The sequence below is a fragment of the Leptonychotes weddellii genome, chromosome 8 (genome assembly GCF_054177405.1).
Source record: "Leptonychotes weddellii isolate Sample4059 chromosome 8, ASM5417740v2, whole genome shotgun sequence".
Lineage (NCBI taxonomy): Eukaryota > Metazoa > Chordata > Mammalia > Carnivora > Phocidae > Leptonychotes > Leptonychotes weddellii.
Genome location: NC_138376.1, coordinates 101,117,153 through 101,131,015, shown reverse-complemented (window position 1 = coordinate 101,131,015; position 13,863 = coordinate 101,117,153). Strand labels below are relative to the sequence as shown.

General features: G+C 35.7%; 1 protein-coding gene across 4 annotated transcripts in view; it reads left to right on the top strand.

Annotated features, from left to right (window-relative positions):
- The window catches only part of MED23 (mediator complex subunit 23), a 41,080-nt gene extending 28,368 nt beyond the window's left edge, over nucleotides 1–12,712 (top strand). For 3 of the 4 annotated variants that reach the window (XM_006739658.3, XM_006739659.3, XM_081828998.1), the window contains 11 exons: nucleotides 481–686; nucleotides 775–955; nucleotides 1,958–2,128; nucleotides 2,561–2,777; nucleotides 4,398–4,634; nucleotides 5,589–5,754; nucleotides 6,330–6,402; nucleotides 7,380–7,594; nucleotides 8,527–8,647; nucleotides 9,633–9,764; nucleotides 11,846–12,712. In XM_006739658.3, the coding sequence (XP_006739721.1) occupies nucleotides 481–686; nucleotides 775–955; nucleotides 1,958–2,128; nucleotides 2,561–2,777; nucleotides 4,398–4,634; nucleotides 5,589–5,754; nucleotides 6,330–6,402; nucleotides 7,380–7,594; nucleotides 8,527–8,647; nucleotides 9,633–9,764; nucleotides 11,846–12,013 (1,887 nt within the window). In that variant the 3' untranslated portion in view covers nucleotides 12,014–12,712. The remainder of the gene's footprint in view (nucleotides 1–480; nucleotides 687–774; nucleotides 956–1,957; nucleotides 2,129–2,560; nucleotides 2,778–4,397; nucleotides 4,635–5,588; nucleotides 5,755–6,329; nucleotides 6,403–7,379; nucleotides 7,595–8,526; nucleotides 8,648–9,632; nucleotides 9,765–11,845) is intronic. The other variant, XR_004077663.2, reaches the window with a different exon arrangement.
- Nucleotides 12,713–13,863: the final 1,151 nt, after the last annotated feature.

Below are 13,863 nucleotides of genomic sequence, written 5' to 3'. Positions count from 1 at the left end.
AACTTATCAGAATTACCTAGAGGGCTTGTTCAGATAGACTGCTGAACTTCCAATTCAGTAGGTCTAGAATGGGGTCCAAGTCTACATTTCTTACAGGTCCCAGGTGATGCTGATTGGTGGTCTGAGATAGTATAATGGATTTTCCTTATAGAGATAATAAAATATGTAACCAAAAGGTACATAAATTTCTTTTTTTTTTTTTAAAGATGAACAGAAGTATCAACAGGTGATTGAGGAAGCTTTGAATTCAGGCTTGCTTGGAATTTCTGCTTAGGAAATCTAGGAAAGGAATCTTAGAGATAATCTAGTCAAGCCTGTGTGTTTTCCCATTATAGAAATTCAGTCTTGATTACTAAGTTGCTTGAGGTCACATAGAGTTTATTAGTGTCAGAATCAAGCCTAGAATGGTTTCTTGACTCTATAGCCAATGCTCTTCTTTTTAGTATAACCCTTGAAGTAAACTTCTGATCTTCCTTTTAGGCATTCTTCAAGCAAAATAATGTACCTCAGGAAAGCCGTTTTAATCTGAAAAAAAATGTGGAGGAGGAATATAGGAAGTGGAAGTCAATGACCAATGAAAATGACATCATTACCCACTTCTCTATGCAAGGCTCTCCTCCTCTCTTCCTTTGTCTTCTCTGGAAAATGCTCTTGGAAACAGATCATATTAATCAGATTGGCTATAGGTAAGCCAGAAACCTACATCTGCATTCCATTTGACAAACCATTATACCATATAGCAATATAACTTACTATTTATTCTTGGTTTTCTAGAGTGTTAGAAAGAATTGGAGCCAGGGCCTTGGTAGCCCATGTGAGAACATTTGCAGATTTCTTAGTATATGAGTTCTCTACGTCAGCTGGGGGTCAACAACTCAACAAATGCATTGAAATTCTTAATGACATGGTATGGAAGTATAACATTGTTACACTGGACAGATTAATTCTCTGCCTGGTAAGAATACGCTTATTTAAGAATAAGTTTCTAAGCTGCTTCATTCTCTTTTGGATCAAGGTGTGTGACTGACAGATCTTATATTAATGTAGCTATATTGCTTCTAAAGATTTAAGGAAATTATACGATAATCAAGCATTGCTGTCACTTCCCTAAGGAACTAGAGATTTCCCAGTGTCTTCATTCATTCAGCAAGTGTGTATTAAATATCTGCTGTGTTCTATGCATAGAAAGTATAGAAGTAAATAAGACAGTCATGGTCCTGGCCTTGTGATGCTGTAAAAGTACAAGCAATTAGACCCTGAGTTGATTCCCAAAGGCTCCCACTAGAAGCAGGAAGTGGTTTAAAAAAAAAGCCATTGATTTTCTTTGTAGAGTGCTAATAATCATTTCTGTATACTTTGGCAGCCATATTCAGAACTGAATGTTTCTCATAGCCACCCAGTATTCCCCAAATTATTTTTCCTCTTCAGTTGGTGTCTATTTCAGGCAAAATTTTAAGAGAAGACACTGAACCAGGCTGGAAAATGCTACTTTTTTTAAAACTATAATGGTGATATTTGGGGTGGCTTATTTGATTAACATTAACCTCTTAGCTATGGAACATAAATATAAATATGGTTATGACATAGGAGGAGAAATAAGCTAAATCTATAAATCAGTAAAATAGAAGGATAAGATAGAGGTGTAAGGAAAATATCGCCAGGGAACAATGAGAGACCACATCTATCTAGGTGAGAGATCTTGAAGGATGGATTGAATTTCAACAAAAGAAAAAAGAGGGACACTTTGGGCAGAAGGAATGGTGAGAACCAAAAATGGGCAAGAAAGTCAGATATGTTTAGGGAATTCTGAACAGTTGGTTAGGGGTAGACTTGACATATAATAAAATTCTAATAATAGTGAGAGATTACTGTCTTTAAATACAGACTATCTAGTAGCAGACCCATGCTTTTGCACAGGTCAGACATTGTAATATCATTTTTCTGTTGTTCTCCAAAGGCCATGCGTAGTCATGAAGGAAATGAAGCCCAGGTTTGTTATTTCATAATTCAGTTGCTGTTACTCAAACCAAATGATTTTAGAAATCGAGTAAGTGACTTTGTGAAGGAAAATTCTCCAGAACACTGGCTACAGAATGACTGGCACACCAAGCACATGAATTATCACAAGGTACTAATTCAAATCAGTGCTTCAGTGAATCTTGTTTACGTCATTCTTAGGTATTTGGCTAATTGGTTTGGCTGTTTTCTCTGTGGTTCTACTGTTTTCTCTCTAATCTGTATAGAAGGAAATTAGCTCTCTAAACTGCCTCAAGGTTCTAGAGTATCTCTATGTTAGGGATTTATTGAAACTGCAGTTTTAGTAGACGTGAGTACTTAAAAAATGAAAGGGTTATTACAAATTCTTTTATACATAAATCTCTTTTGGTATGTCTTTGGGATAATATTTTTGTTAAGTAAAGCACTCTAGATTTATTTCATTGCATTGCAAAAACAAACATGGTTTCATATTCTTTTAAAAATGACAAGTTTATTTAGCTTTATTTTTTTAAGAGAATAAAAAAAGATGCCCTGAACATTGGCCATTTATTCACTTCCACAGAAATACCCTGAGAAACTATATTTTGAGGGCCTGGCGGAACAGGTTGATCCTCCTGTGCAGATCCAGTCTCCGTATCTACCCATCTATTTTGGAAATGTGTGTCTTCGATTTCTCCCAGTATTTGATATAGTAATCCACAGATTTTTAGAGTTGCTTCCAGTTTCCAAGTCACTGGAGACTCTGCTAGATCACCTTGGTGGCTTATATAAATTTCATGGTAAGCTTTTTCAAATTTTAATTCCATCTAATAATAAACAAAAGTAGTCTGGGCATGACTATATGGGTAATCATGGTTCTAAAGATTTTATTTTAATTGTTTTTCAATAAAAGTGTTTTGAGAATAAGTGCTATATAGCAATGCCATAAAGTGTAAAATAGATGACATAAAAATATGAATAGGTAGGTCATGGCAAATGTATTAAAAAGTAGAAATAAAAGTGATATGCAAGAGATGCCCCCTTTTACGTAGTGTGTGATTAGTTGCCAAGTGAGTAGAGAAGGAGAAGGGTATGATCTGAGTTCAGAACAGACTATGTTACTATGAACTAACTCAGTAGGCTTCCTAGATGATAGGATTCGAGCTGTTGATACATGTGATTTATATAAACAGGAAGGAAAAGAGAACATCCTAGGCAGAAGGAATCCTTTGAAAAAATCATAGCATTTTGAAGACAGTCTCCTCATTGGCTAAATTGAGAATTTAAACTTTGTACCCAACAGTTAGATCACTAGAAGTGCCAGGCTGAGAAGTTTTGCTCTTATAACCTGCAGATAATCAAGAGTCAGCTAGAAGTTACTGAGTAAGGTCATGGCATAGAAAGCGACACTTTAGAAAGATAAATCTAGTTGTAGTTGGCAGCATGTTTTGGAAGGAAGAAGCCATTTCAAAGACTTCTGTCAAAAAATTCAGTTATATGATTAGTACCTAAACAACTATGATGACATTGGAAATGAGAAGGAAGGGACAGATAGTCAAGGAAGAAGGAAGAGGACTTGATTGGCTGCTTGTGGGGAGAATATAGAAGGAAAGAAGTCAAAGACAACTCTGAAGTTTTAAACCAGGTGACCAGAGAATGGTGGAGTCAGCGACAGGAGCGTGAAAGGCCTAGAGCCACTGTGGGGACTAAGTGTATTTCTCGGGGGCGGGGCGGGGGGAGGGGAGTTCTTCTCAGTCCTTTGTCTAAGATGTCTTCCTCCTAACCAGAAATCCAAATTGCATTTTAGCACTACAGAATAGGTATGAAGTTCAAGCAAGCATTACTTTAAAAAACTTTTTTTGGGGGGTGGGGGAATTAGGTAACATCCACATGGTAGAGAAGGGTATGCAGTGAAAAGTAGTTAACCCCATCATGACCTCCAGCTGGCCAGTTTCTTTCTCTAGGAGACCACTGTTACCAGTTTCTTGTGTATCCTTCCTTAGATATTCTGGGGTTCGTTTTTTTTCCCCACATAAATAATATAGGATATGCACATTGTTCTGCACCTTATTTTTAATGCCTTTATGATGTGTTAGGATTGATTACTTTGTATCAGTACATAAAAAACTCATTCATGCCACACATGCCATGATATACCTTGTTTTGACCATTTAGACTATTCTAATCTTTTGCGAATGTAAACAGAGCTGCAATGGATATTCCTTTACATAATATGTATATGTTATTAGAAGCCTTCTGCCTTGTCCTAAAATAAAAATACTCGTTGTATGCAATTGCCGAGCATGTGAAATAGTTTCATGAGCTTCTGAGCTATTTTTTGGTAATCTTGAAAAATGGGGTTAGTTTTTCATTGTGGGTAACCAGATTAACGTTGTGATGATCTGTTTTCTTCTTGGCAGATCGCCCTGTGACTTATTTGTATAATACTCTGCACTATTATGAAATGCACCTGAGAGAACGCCCACATCTCAAGCGAAAGCTTGTCCATGCCATCATTGGCTCACTCAAGGATAACCGACCGCAAGGCTGGTGTCTAAGTGACACATACCTGAAGTGTGGCATGAATGCACGAGAAGAAAATCCTTGGGTCCCAGATGACTCCTACTATTGCAGATTGATTGGCAGACTAGTAGATAATATCCTTTTCATTGTGATTTTTCCAGACCCTTCAGAAATAACTATATGTTGATTTGTGAGAACACATATTATCCTTTCAAAGTAATATTTTTATATATTCCAAAACTTGTTTTTTTTATGATCATTTTTAGTTTTACTTTTGTAGAGGTTTTGAAATCTTAAATTAGCAGCAGCAAGTTAGCTGCCAGATAGGCAGACATTCACTCCATTAAATGTTATATCTAAAAACAGACCTAATGAGGTTGTTGCAAAGAAAAAAATTCTTATTTCTAAAAAAAGTACTCTTTGTTGTAGTAAATGCATCTGTTGGCTACTGGAGAACATAGAATTTTGTTGCTTTAAATAAATCCTTAGGTCCTTTAAAAAAATACTAATAGATAATAATAAAACTTTCTTTTTTAATGAAAAGGCTGCTGTATATGTATTTTTATTTCTTTATTTTGATTTCATGTTTTAAGTTATTAGCACACTGTGCTTACTATGTCTGTACACCATGCCACTGTTTACTAGGTAGAGCAATTTTACGTAAATGGCTGTGATTTGTTTTCCTGTGTGAAGGCATTTGTTTCCTGAAGTAAAAGATTTACTCATTATAAAGTAATGTTCTTATCAACTGTCTTATAACTATTAAAAGAAATAGGTGGATGAAGCCTGGGGCTACTCTGGTTGCCTCTCTAGCTATCTTGTCAGTTATAAAAGCACAAGAGCTGCCATTTATACCTTGTGGTTAATCACATGGTTGCTGTTAGTACATTTCAGTTATGTCAAACTGATGTGTATTTGGTTCTTATTTGCCTCTTAATTTCTGTTCAGTCACTGCTTGGGGGCTTATAATCAGATAAATTGGTAATAAAATGAGGTATTTACACATGAAACACTTTTAAAACTATGAAGCACTACAAATGTGAGCCATTAATCTCAAAATAAGCAGTTACTGCTTTAACCATCTGCACCGATGGCTGGCAAATCTCCTGGTCCTTTCCCAAACTGCGACTGGAGATTCAATGAGTTTCCCAACCCAGCTGCGCATGCACTGCATGTTACTTGTGTGGAGCTCATGGCCTTGGCTGTTTCAGGTGAAGATGTTGGAAATGCGCTTCTAAATGTCGTCCTGAAAAGGTGTGTATTCTGTTTCATGTGATAAGATTCATTGTTTATTTGTAAAAAGAATGATATTTTATTTGGAACTGTTAGACAAACCTGTTGTCCCAAGGCTGATGCATATGGGATGGTAATTGTCTTTTGGCCCCAGATTTTATCTTTGTGATACAGATGTAATGGAGTGAACCCTGGACAGTGTCAGAAGACCTGGGTTTGTTCCCACCTCTACTCTTCAGTAGCTGTTTGACATTTAATAAAGTTAGGAATAATGTTAACATCTCACCAAAGATAGTTTTTCAAGATTCCTTTCTTGAAGATCAACATAAAGTAGGGGGTAATGATTGGAGAAGTATAAATAAGTAGAAATAGTCTTTCATCCCAGCAACCATTGTTAAAGGAGACAACTAAGAAAAGCCTTACTTACCTTTTGGGTATATTAAATTTTTACTCAATAAAAATTCATTGTAGTTTTTTTGGAGTAGGTCAGTTGTTAGCCCTGAATTATATAAATTCTCAAAATAAGATCCATTATGAACCATATAAAAGTATTTTTGTAATTTCACATTTTTTATTCTTTTTTTCTTCACTTAAAGTCAGCCGTTAGTGCCAAGAGAGAATATTACAGCATGGATGAATGCAATTGGACTGATCATCACTGCGTTACCAGTGAGTTAATAACTGTGATTTGTACATAGTAATGGAATGCAGTTGTCCCCTGTCGGCCACAAGAATAAGATGCATGTAAGATGCCCTGTACGAGGACAACACACAATTAAGGAAGTATTTCTGTATTTTTTAAGTTTTTATAGTATTACTGCTTCAGAAACCTGCAGTGAGTATTTTCTTTGCCTTCTGCCTGAGATCTAAAAACCTACCTGACCTATGGGTCACTGCATCCTTCGGTCCCATCTTATCTATCCAACCTTACTTTGACATTAAAATCTGATCTACTTTTGACCACTTAACATGTTACGTATTGAGCCTTTGCTCATGCAAATAATGCTTGTTGAAATATGTTTTAAGTACTTCTGATGTGTGGCGTAATGAGACATGCAGAACCCCTCTTCCTTCTGTTAGCTTCTCTAAAGCCTGTTCAGTCTTTGCCAGCTTAGGTCCTGCTTCTTCAGTGACCCCTTCTGTGACCTCACATGTGTCTACTCAGTTGACTGTTGGCAATAGTTGACTGTTGCAGTATCTTTCAATAACATTGTCTAACCCTGTGCTCTCCAAACTTGATTATTCACCTCTCCAAATCAATCATTTTTTTCCTTACACACCTCCAAAATATATGTATTTATTTCTGAGTTATTTATGTGTACTAGTGTTGTCTGTATAATAGATATTGGTAAAAACAATTTACTGTATAGTAAATATCAGACACTAAATGAACGGGGCAGACACATGTATAGAGCTCTCTAACTCACAGACACTTATCCCCAGGTTCTTATTGACTTAATTTGACTTACTATGAAGCCACCTACTTTTGCTTTCAAAATCTCCATTACACAAAAACACAAGCTAGATAAGTAAAACTTTGAAGAATGAGAAAGTGCCATGATTTTAGGCTTTGGAGTGGAATATTGGAAAGGGGGTGGAATACCGGATAAGGGTATTTTTCATCAGGCTTTCCTCTGATTTTAAAGGAGCCATATTGGATTGTCCTGCATGATCGAATTGTGAGTGTAATCAGCAGTCCCAGCTTGACAACCGAGTCAGAGTGGGTTGGCTATCCATTCCGCCTATTTGACTTCACTGCTTGTCATCAATCCTACTCCGAGATGAGCTGCAGCTATACGTTAGCTCTCGCACATGCTGTGTGGCACCATTCTAGCATTGGGCAACTTTCTCTCATTCCCAAGTAGGTATTATGATTTCTTAAGTGAATTGGGCTTTTTCATTTTGTGTTTTTTTAATCTCATTTACACAGGAGGTATGTATCTCATTCAGTAGAATAACTTGCAAAGTGAGTTTTAATTAAGTAGAATTTCTAGATAATGAGAAAGTTCCTTTATTTCAGAATTGTTTGAAAAAATTAATTTGTATGTGCAAAGAAATAGTCTGGCATCTAGTTTTCCATTACAGTTTCAGGAGGTTTAGTCAGATGCAGGCTTTTTCCAGAATATATCCCAAAAGGTGCATTTTGAACTGAATAACTCATATTAACCTATTTTCTGATTATTTTTCTTGACTATAAAATTGGTAGTAATTAGATTCAGATTTCTTCAGAATGGCATTTATATTAGATTGGTTATTCTCGTTTTATTTCAAATACTGGTTTTTCCTGCTATTCAAAAGTAGAGTATTCCTATGAAACCTTCCATAAGCCAAAATGACATAAAGTGAAGCGTATCCCACCCTTTCTGAAAGTTCATGTTACGCCAATTCATTTTTACAGAAAACCTACATTAGTACCTATTTTTGCTAATCAATAGAAAACCAAAGAGAATTTTTGCTTTTTACCAAAAAAAAAAGCCATTGCTATAATAATGTAGGCCTTTTGTAAAAGCAAAGTGGCATAAAGCAAATTTTCAGAAAGCAGGCAGGGGATACCTGTAATTCACATTCTGTCATTCCGTAATTTTACTGTTGAGAATGACTCCTAAATCTGAAATAATTTATTTTGATAATCAAATGAAAATCATAGCCAGTGAGAATGTAAGATTAATTAGAAAAAGAAACTTTACAAAAAATTACAAATTTTAGAAATGCCTGGGTAGACTGTATCAACAAAGTTCAAACAATTCAGCTGATTTGAAGTGAAAAGAAATTTTGCTAATCTTCAAATTTTAGGTTTCTCACTGAAGTCCTTCTTCCTATAGTGAAGACCGAATTCCAGCTGCTTTATGTGTACCATCTTGTGGGGCCATTTTTACAAAGATTTCAGCAAGAGAGAACTCGATGTATGATAGAGGTAAAATATAACCTGGGTTGTCTGTGATAAGATTAAGTTCTAAAAGATCTATTGTTGTTTCTTTCCCACTGTTTTCCAAACTGTATATCATCATAACCATTAGTAGTGAAATTAGTTTAGCAGGATCTAAGAACAATTCTAGAGGATTTAGTGTGCCCATAACTTAGTATGTCTATAATGAGTTTGATGTGGGATGTATTAAATTAGAAATGCATGGGAAATACTCATTCTTAAGGTTGAAAAGAGGGTTAAGGATGGAGAAGTGAATTTGAGAGTTGGCCCTATAGTACAGAGTAATTAATTAAAATCATGGGAATGGATGAAGTCAGTCACCTAACAAGAGTGCAGAGAAAAGAAAATGAGACAAGAATAGAACCTTAAAGTATGAGCCACCAAATGGAACCAAGAAGGTACAACGTAAAGTATCCCTGAGACTGCAATTTAGACATTGAGAAATGGTTTCTAGAAAGGAGATTGTCTATCTCTTCATTTTAAACGACATTACGGAGTTATGAAGAGAAATTGCATTTAAGCCCTATTAGGGGACATTTTGTAGCACTTTGGATTCCTTTGTAAATGCAGACCATTATCAGGGCGCCTGGGTGGCTCAGTCAGTTAAGCATCCGACTCTTCATTTCGGCTCAGATTTGATCTCAGGGTAGTGGGATCAAGCCCCACATCAGGCTTCCTGCTCAGTGGGAGGTCTGCTTGAGATTCTTTCCATCTGCTCCTCCCCCACTCACATGCACACTCTCACATACTTTTTTTCTCTCTCTCTCTTTCAAATAAATAAATAAATCTTTAAAAAAAAAATGCAGACCATATCGTATATCCAGTGCACATACAGGTTTGTATGATCAGTGACAGTTCTTCAACAAACGTGTTATCCCTCTGTGTTAGTCTTGTAATGGAGTCCAGCTACATCATTCTAAATGCTTGAACCTTATTTGCCCCCTTAAATAATTTTATATTATTTGTTAAATAGATTGGAGTGGCATTTTATGACATGTTGCTGAATGTAGACCAGTGTAGTGCCCACTTAAATTACATGGATCCCATCTGTGACTTCCTGTATCATATGAAGTATATGTTTACTGGTGACAGCGTAAAAGAACAAGTAAGTTAACTTTATCTTTTAATGATATTTAGTTTAGAAAACTTGAATATATGATGATACACTTTTGTTTCAGTACTTTGTTATTTTTTTTTCTTCTAAGGGGAAAAGGTTATTATTAGACCTTTTTAGGCTACATGAACACATTATTCTGCATGTATAATTCAAGTACTAGTGAATACATGTTATAATTTCTCACACTTCTTCCCCTTGATAGTTGCAGCAGGACATCTGAAAAGACCTAGGTGGTTGATTAATAGTAATCTCATTCGCAAGAAACAGTACAGAATGTCTACTTTTTAAAAGATCAGAGAGGTACTATGTAATGAGTGAAGGAGATCCCACTTTTCTCACAGTGACTAGGGTACACTATGGGGACGTTGGACAGATTGCAGCATAACTAGAAGACTGAAGCCAGGGGGATCAAGAGAATAATTCATATAAAGGGTATTTGAAGGAACTAGAGGTACTTAACTTGAATTTTCAAAGTCCTAGGGAATTGTTTGTGTTCTCACTATTTGGAGGGTTGCCATTTGGAATAGGCATTAGATTTGTTCTGTGTTACTTCAAAAGGCCTATAAACTCCAGTGAAGTTAAAGGGAAGCACGTTCAGACTCAGCATCTTAAGAGCCACTTCCTGGTAAAGTCTTCTGAAAGTGGAAAGGACGTCCTTGAATCATAACTGAATTTCATCTCTATAGGAAACAGAGGCTTGGCTCTTTTAGAAGGGTGGAGGTAGGGCAGATAGGTGAAGTGACCTCCCCTCCATACCTTAATGTTATTTCTTTCTCTGGCAGGAAAGGAAGGTAAACTGACATATAAACATATGGATCCTAGTCTACGGGGTTCTTTCCTTGGAGCTAGGGACATGGAGTGGGGAGGATGTTCACTTCTTTATTGCCTCAGCAGGATTGTCAAAGTTGAGTGGAAAACAATACAGAAGTGTTTGATTTAGCATATTCTTTATATTTGGGCTTGAGAAACTTTGACACAAGGGAATACAGAAAGGAAAAATTATTAATAGGCTGATCTTTCCTAGTAAGGTCAAAGAGCATTTGAGTAAAGCTAAGAAAGCCATGGAACTGCTTGATGTTTTTATTTCTTTAAAGTATTTTAAGTAAAAGTAGATCTAATATTTTGTTTGAATTCCAAGTACAAACCAAAACCAAAAAAATTAGCTTTGTAGATAAATGTTACAGACATAAGTTACTCAAATAACTTCAAAATATAATCATACTTCATGCTTCTGTGATGATGGCATTTTAAAAGGAAGGTGAACTGGATGCCTGGGTGGGGGTGGTACAGTCAATTAAGTGTCCAACTCTTGGTTTCAGCTCAGGTTGTGATCTTGTGAGATTGAGCCCCGTGTCCAGCTCCATGCTCAGTGTGGAGTCTGCTTCAGATTCTCTTTCCCTCTCCCTTTGCCCCTCCCACTTGTTCTTTCTCTCTCTCTCTCTCTCAAATAAATAAATCTTAAAAAAATATATTAAAAAAGAAAAATAAAAAGGATGGTGGACTGGTTGGATACATAAAATTTCCAGTGTAAACTATATTAGCTTTTGACAGTGGGATGACTGGCTAGCTAAGTAAGTGAATATGTTTTTGTAAGTGTAGACATATATAGATTATATGCACATATATAACGTGTGTAAGGGAGAACACATTTTTTTGCTCATGTAAGAAAGAAATAATTTTATTTGCTTTTGTTAAAACATAAAACACAGAAAGAAACTTCTTATCCAGCCCACTCCACTCCCTGATTTTATTATCTCCTGATATGTATAAAGTACATCTTTAAAGATGGGAAATTGAGGGCGCCTGGGTGGCTCAGTCGTTAAGCGTCTGCCTTTGGCTCAGGTCATGGTCCCAGCGTCCTGGGATCAAGCCCCGCATTGGGCTTCCTGCTTGGCGAGAGGCCTGCTTCTCCCTCTCCCACTCCCCCTGCCTGTGTTCCCTCTCTTGCTGTCTCTCTCTCTAAATAAATAAAATCTTTTAAAAAAAAATTATTAAAAAAAAATTATTAAAAAAAAGTGGGAAATTGAAGTTCTCTGGTTAAAATATTTTTTAATGTGTTTATTTCTTAGGTAGAGAAGATTATCTGTAATTTAAAACCAGCTTTAAAACTTCGTCTTCGATTCATCACACACATTAGCAAGATGGAGCCAGCTGCCGTGCCTGCACAAGCCATGAGTAGTGGGTCTCCAGCACCTCAGTCTAATCAGGTGCCAGGGTCTTTACCAGTAACTCAGTGAAATCCAGGTGCGTGGTGGTGAAAAGGGAAACACATCTGTCTTTGAAAGTGGACTCAAATCTATTAAATCTGAACATGATCAAGCCTACATAGTGACGTAGTAGAAGCAGTGAGGTTCAGATTGTTTTATTTTGATTCTAATGATGAATCTATTGATACTTTATAACTCCCATCTCCCTATCTATATTTTGTCTCTAAGAGATCAAGTAAGCTACATGTTGCTCATATCCATAACAATTTATTAGAGCTACCTAGGAATATGGAGGTATCTGGGATCAAATGACTTTTATCAGATACTTTCAGTCTTTCCTATTCTAGCCACTGGTTTTATTTTTAATTTTTATTATTAATGACTTCAGTCTTCAAATACATTGTTTTAAAGGTACCACACATGTAAAATAGTTACCCAATCATTTTATACATAAATCTCTTGGTTTATCTTTGGGATGAGAGATTTTTGTCAAGTGAAGGACTCTAGATTTCATCGCATTGCAGGAGCACAGTTTCATATTCTTTTAGAAACGGCTTAAAGTTTTTACCATAGGTTTCCAAATAAATGGGTTAATGTTTCTATCAAGGCAGATTGGCAAGTTTTTGCCTTTGCTGTGGATTTGAACTTACTGTATGAAATGAGTTGGAAGCCATGTAAGAAAATAACATAGAAATGCATAAACTTAATAAAATCATGGTTAAATGGTGATTCTGCAATCTCTATTTTTAAAAATAAATTAATTGCTTTTCCAGGTTGGCACTTTCACCTAGCCAATGATGCGATTCTTTAAATTTTTATAATCTTAAAATTTTTAAGTATTTATATTTTTAAATATAGCCTACATTTTGGTTTAGGGTTTATCAGATTTTGAGAGACAAACTGTTAATTTGGGGGAGCGGGATACGGCATTAAAATTGTAAAAAACTTAAAAAGTAATTGGTAAAATCTGCTGAATGAATAAACTGATTACTTACTCGATCTGAGCGAGTGTCTGCTGTATTCCAGGCAGTATGCTAACTGGGTTGTAACAGAGAACAGTTCTTATGGGTTGGACACTACAGATGGTGACGGACATTGGCCTGGGACTTAAGAGTTACTTTTTTTTTTTTTTTAAGAATCAGAGAAGCTTGACCAACTATACTTCAAATCTGTATTTCCAAATACATCCTTCTTAGACCTTTATATTCCTTGTGGTTCATATTATTCTGATCATTAAATCTTTATTTGCCATGCAAGTTCTCCAGAAATTTTATGCTAGAAATGAATTCAAGTATTACTTTTAACATAGTTTCAATATATTCTTGCTGCCTTGAAGAATATATTGCTTTGAGATCATAGAGTGGGAATAATTGTGACACTGGTATTATACAAATAGAATTAAAGGAAGTGAAAATCAGTACCACTTTCTCAAGGACAAATACATTCCAGTTAATTTATTAAAAATTACCTTTTTTCCTCTCTTACTAAAAGTATGGGGATATGATTTTCCCAAAATAGGCTTTTAAAAGAATTGTTAATCAGACATTAGAAGAAGATAGATTTATTTGGTTTTAGAATGCACCTAAGGGGAAAACAACGCCTTTGTATTCATTTCATCCTAAGAGTTTTTTCTTTCTGGAAAAAAAAAAAAAGTCCAATAGGACTTTCTGCAGTGGTGGAAATATTCTGTATCTGTTCTGTCCAATACAGAGTCAGAAGCTGTACATGCCTGGAGCACTTGAAATGTGGAACTGAATTTTTAGTTTTATTAAGCTTTAATTAATTTAAATAACCCCATGTGCCTACATTATTGAACATTATACTTTAAGGTCCATCACAATTGCTCTTACCTAAAAGTAATTCAGTAAAATATTTATCTT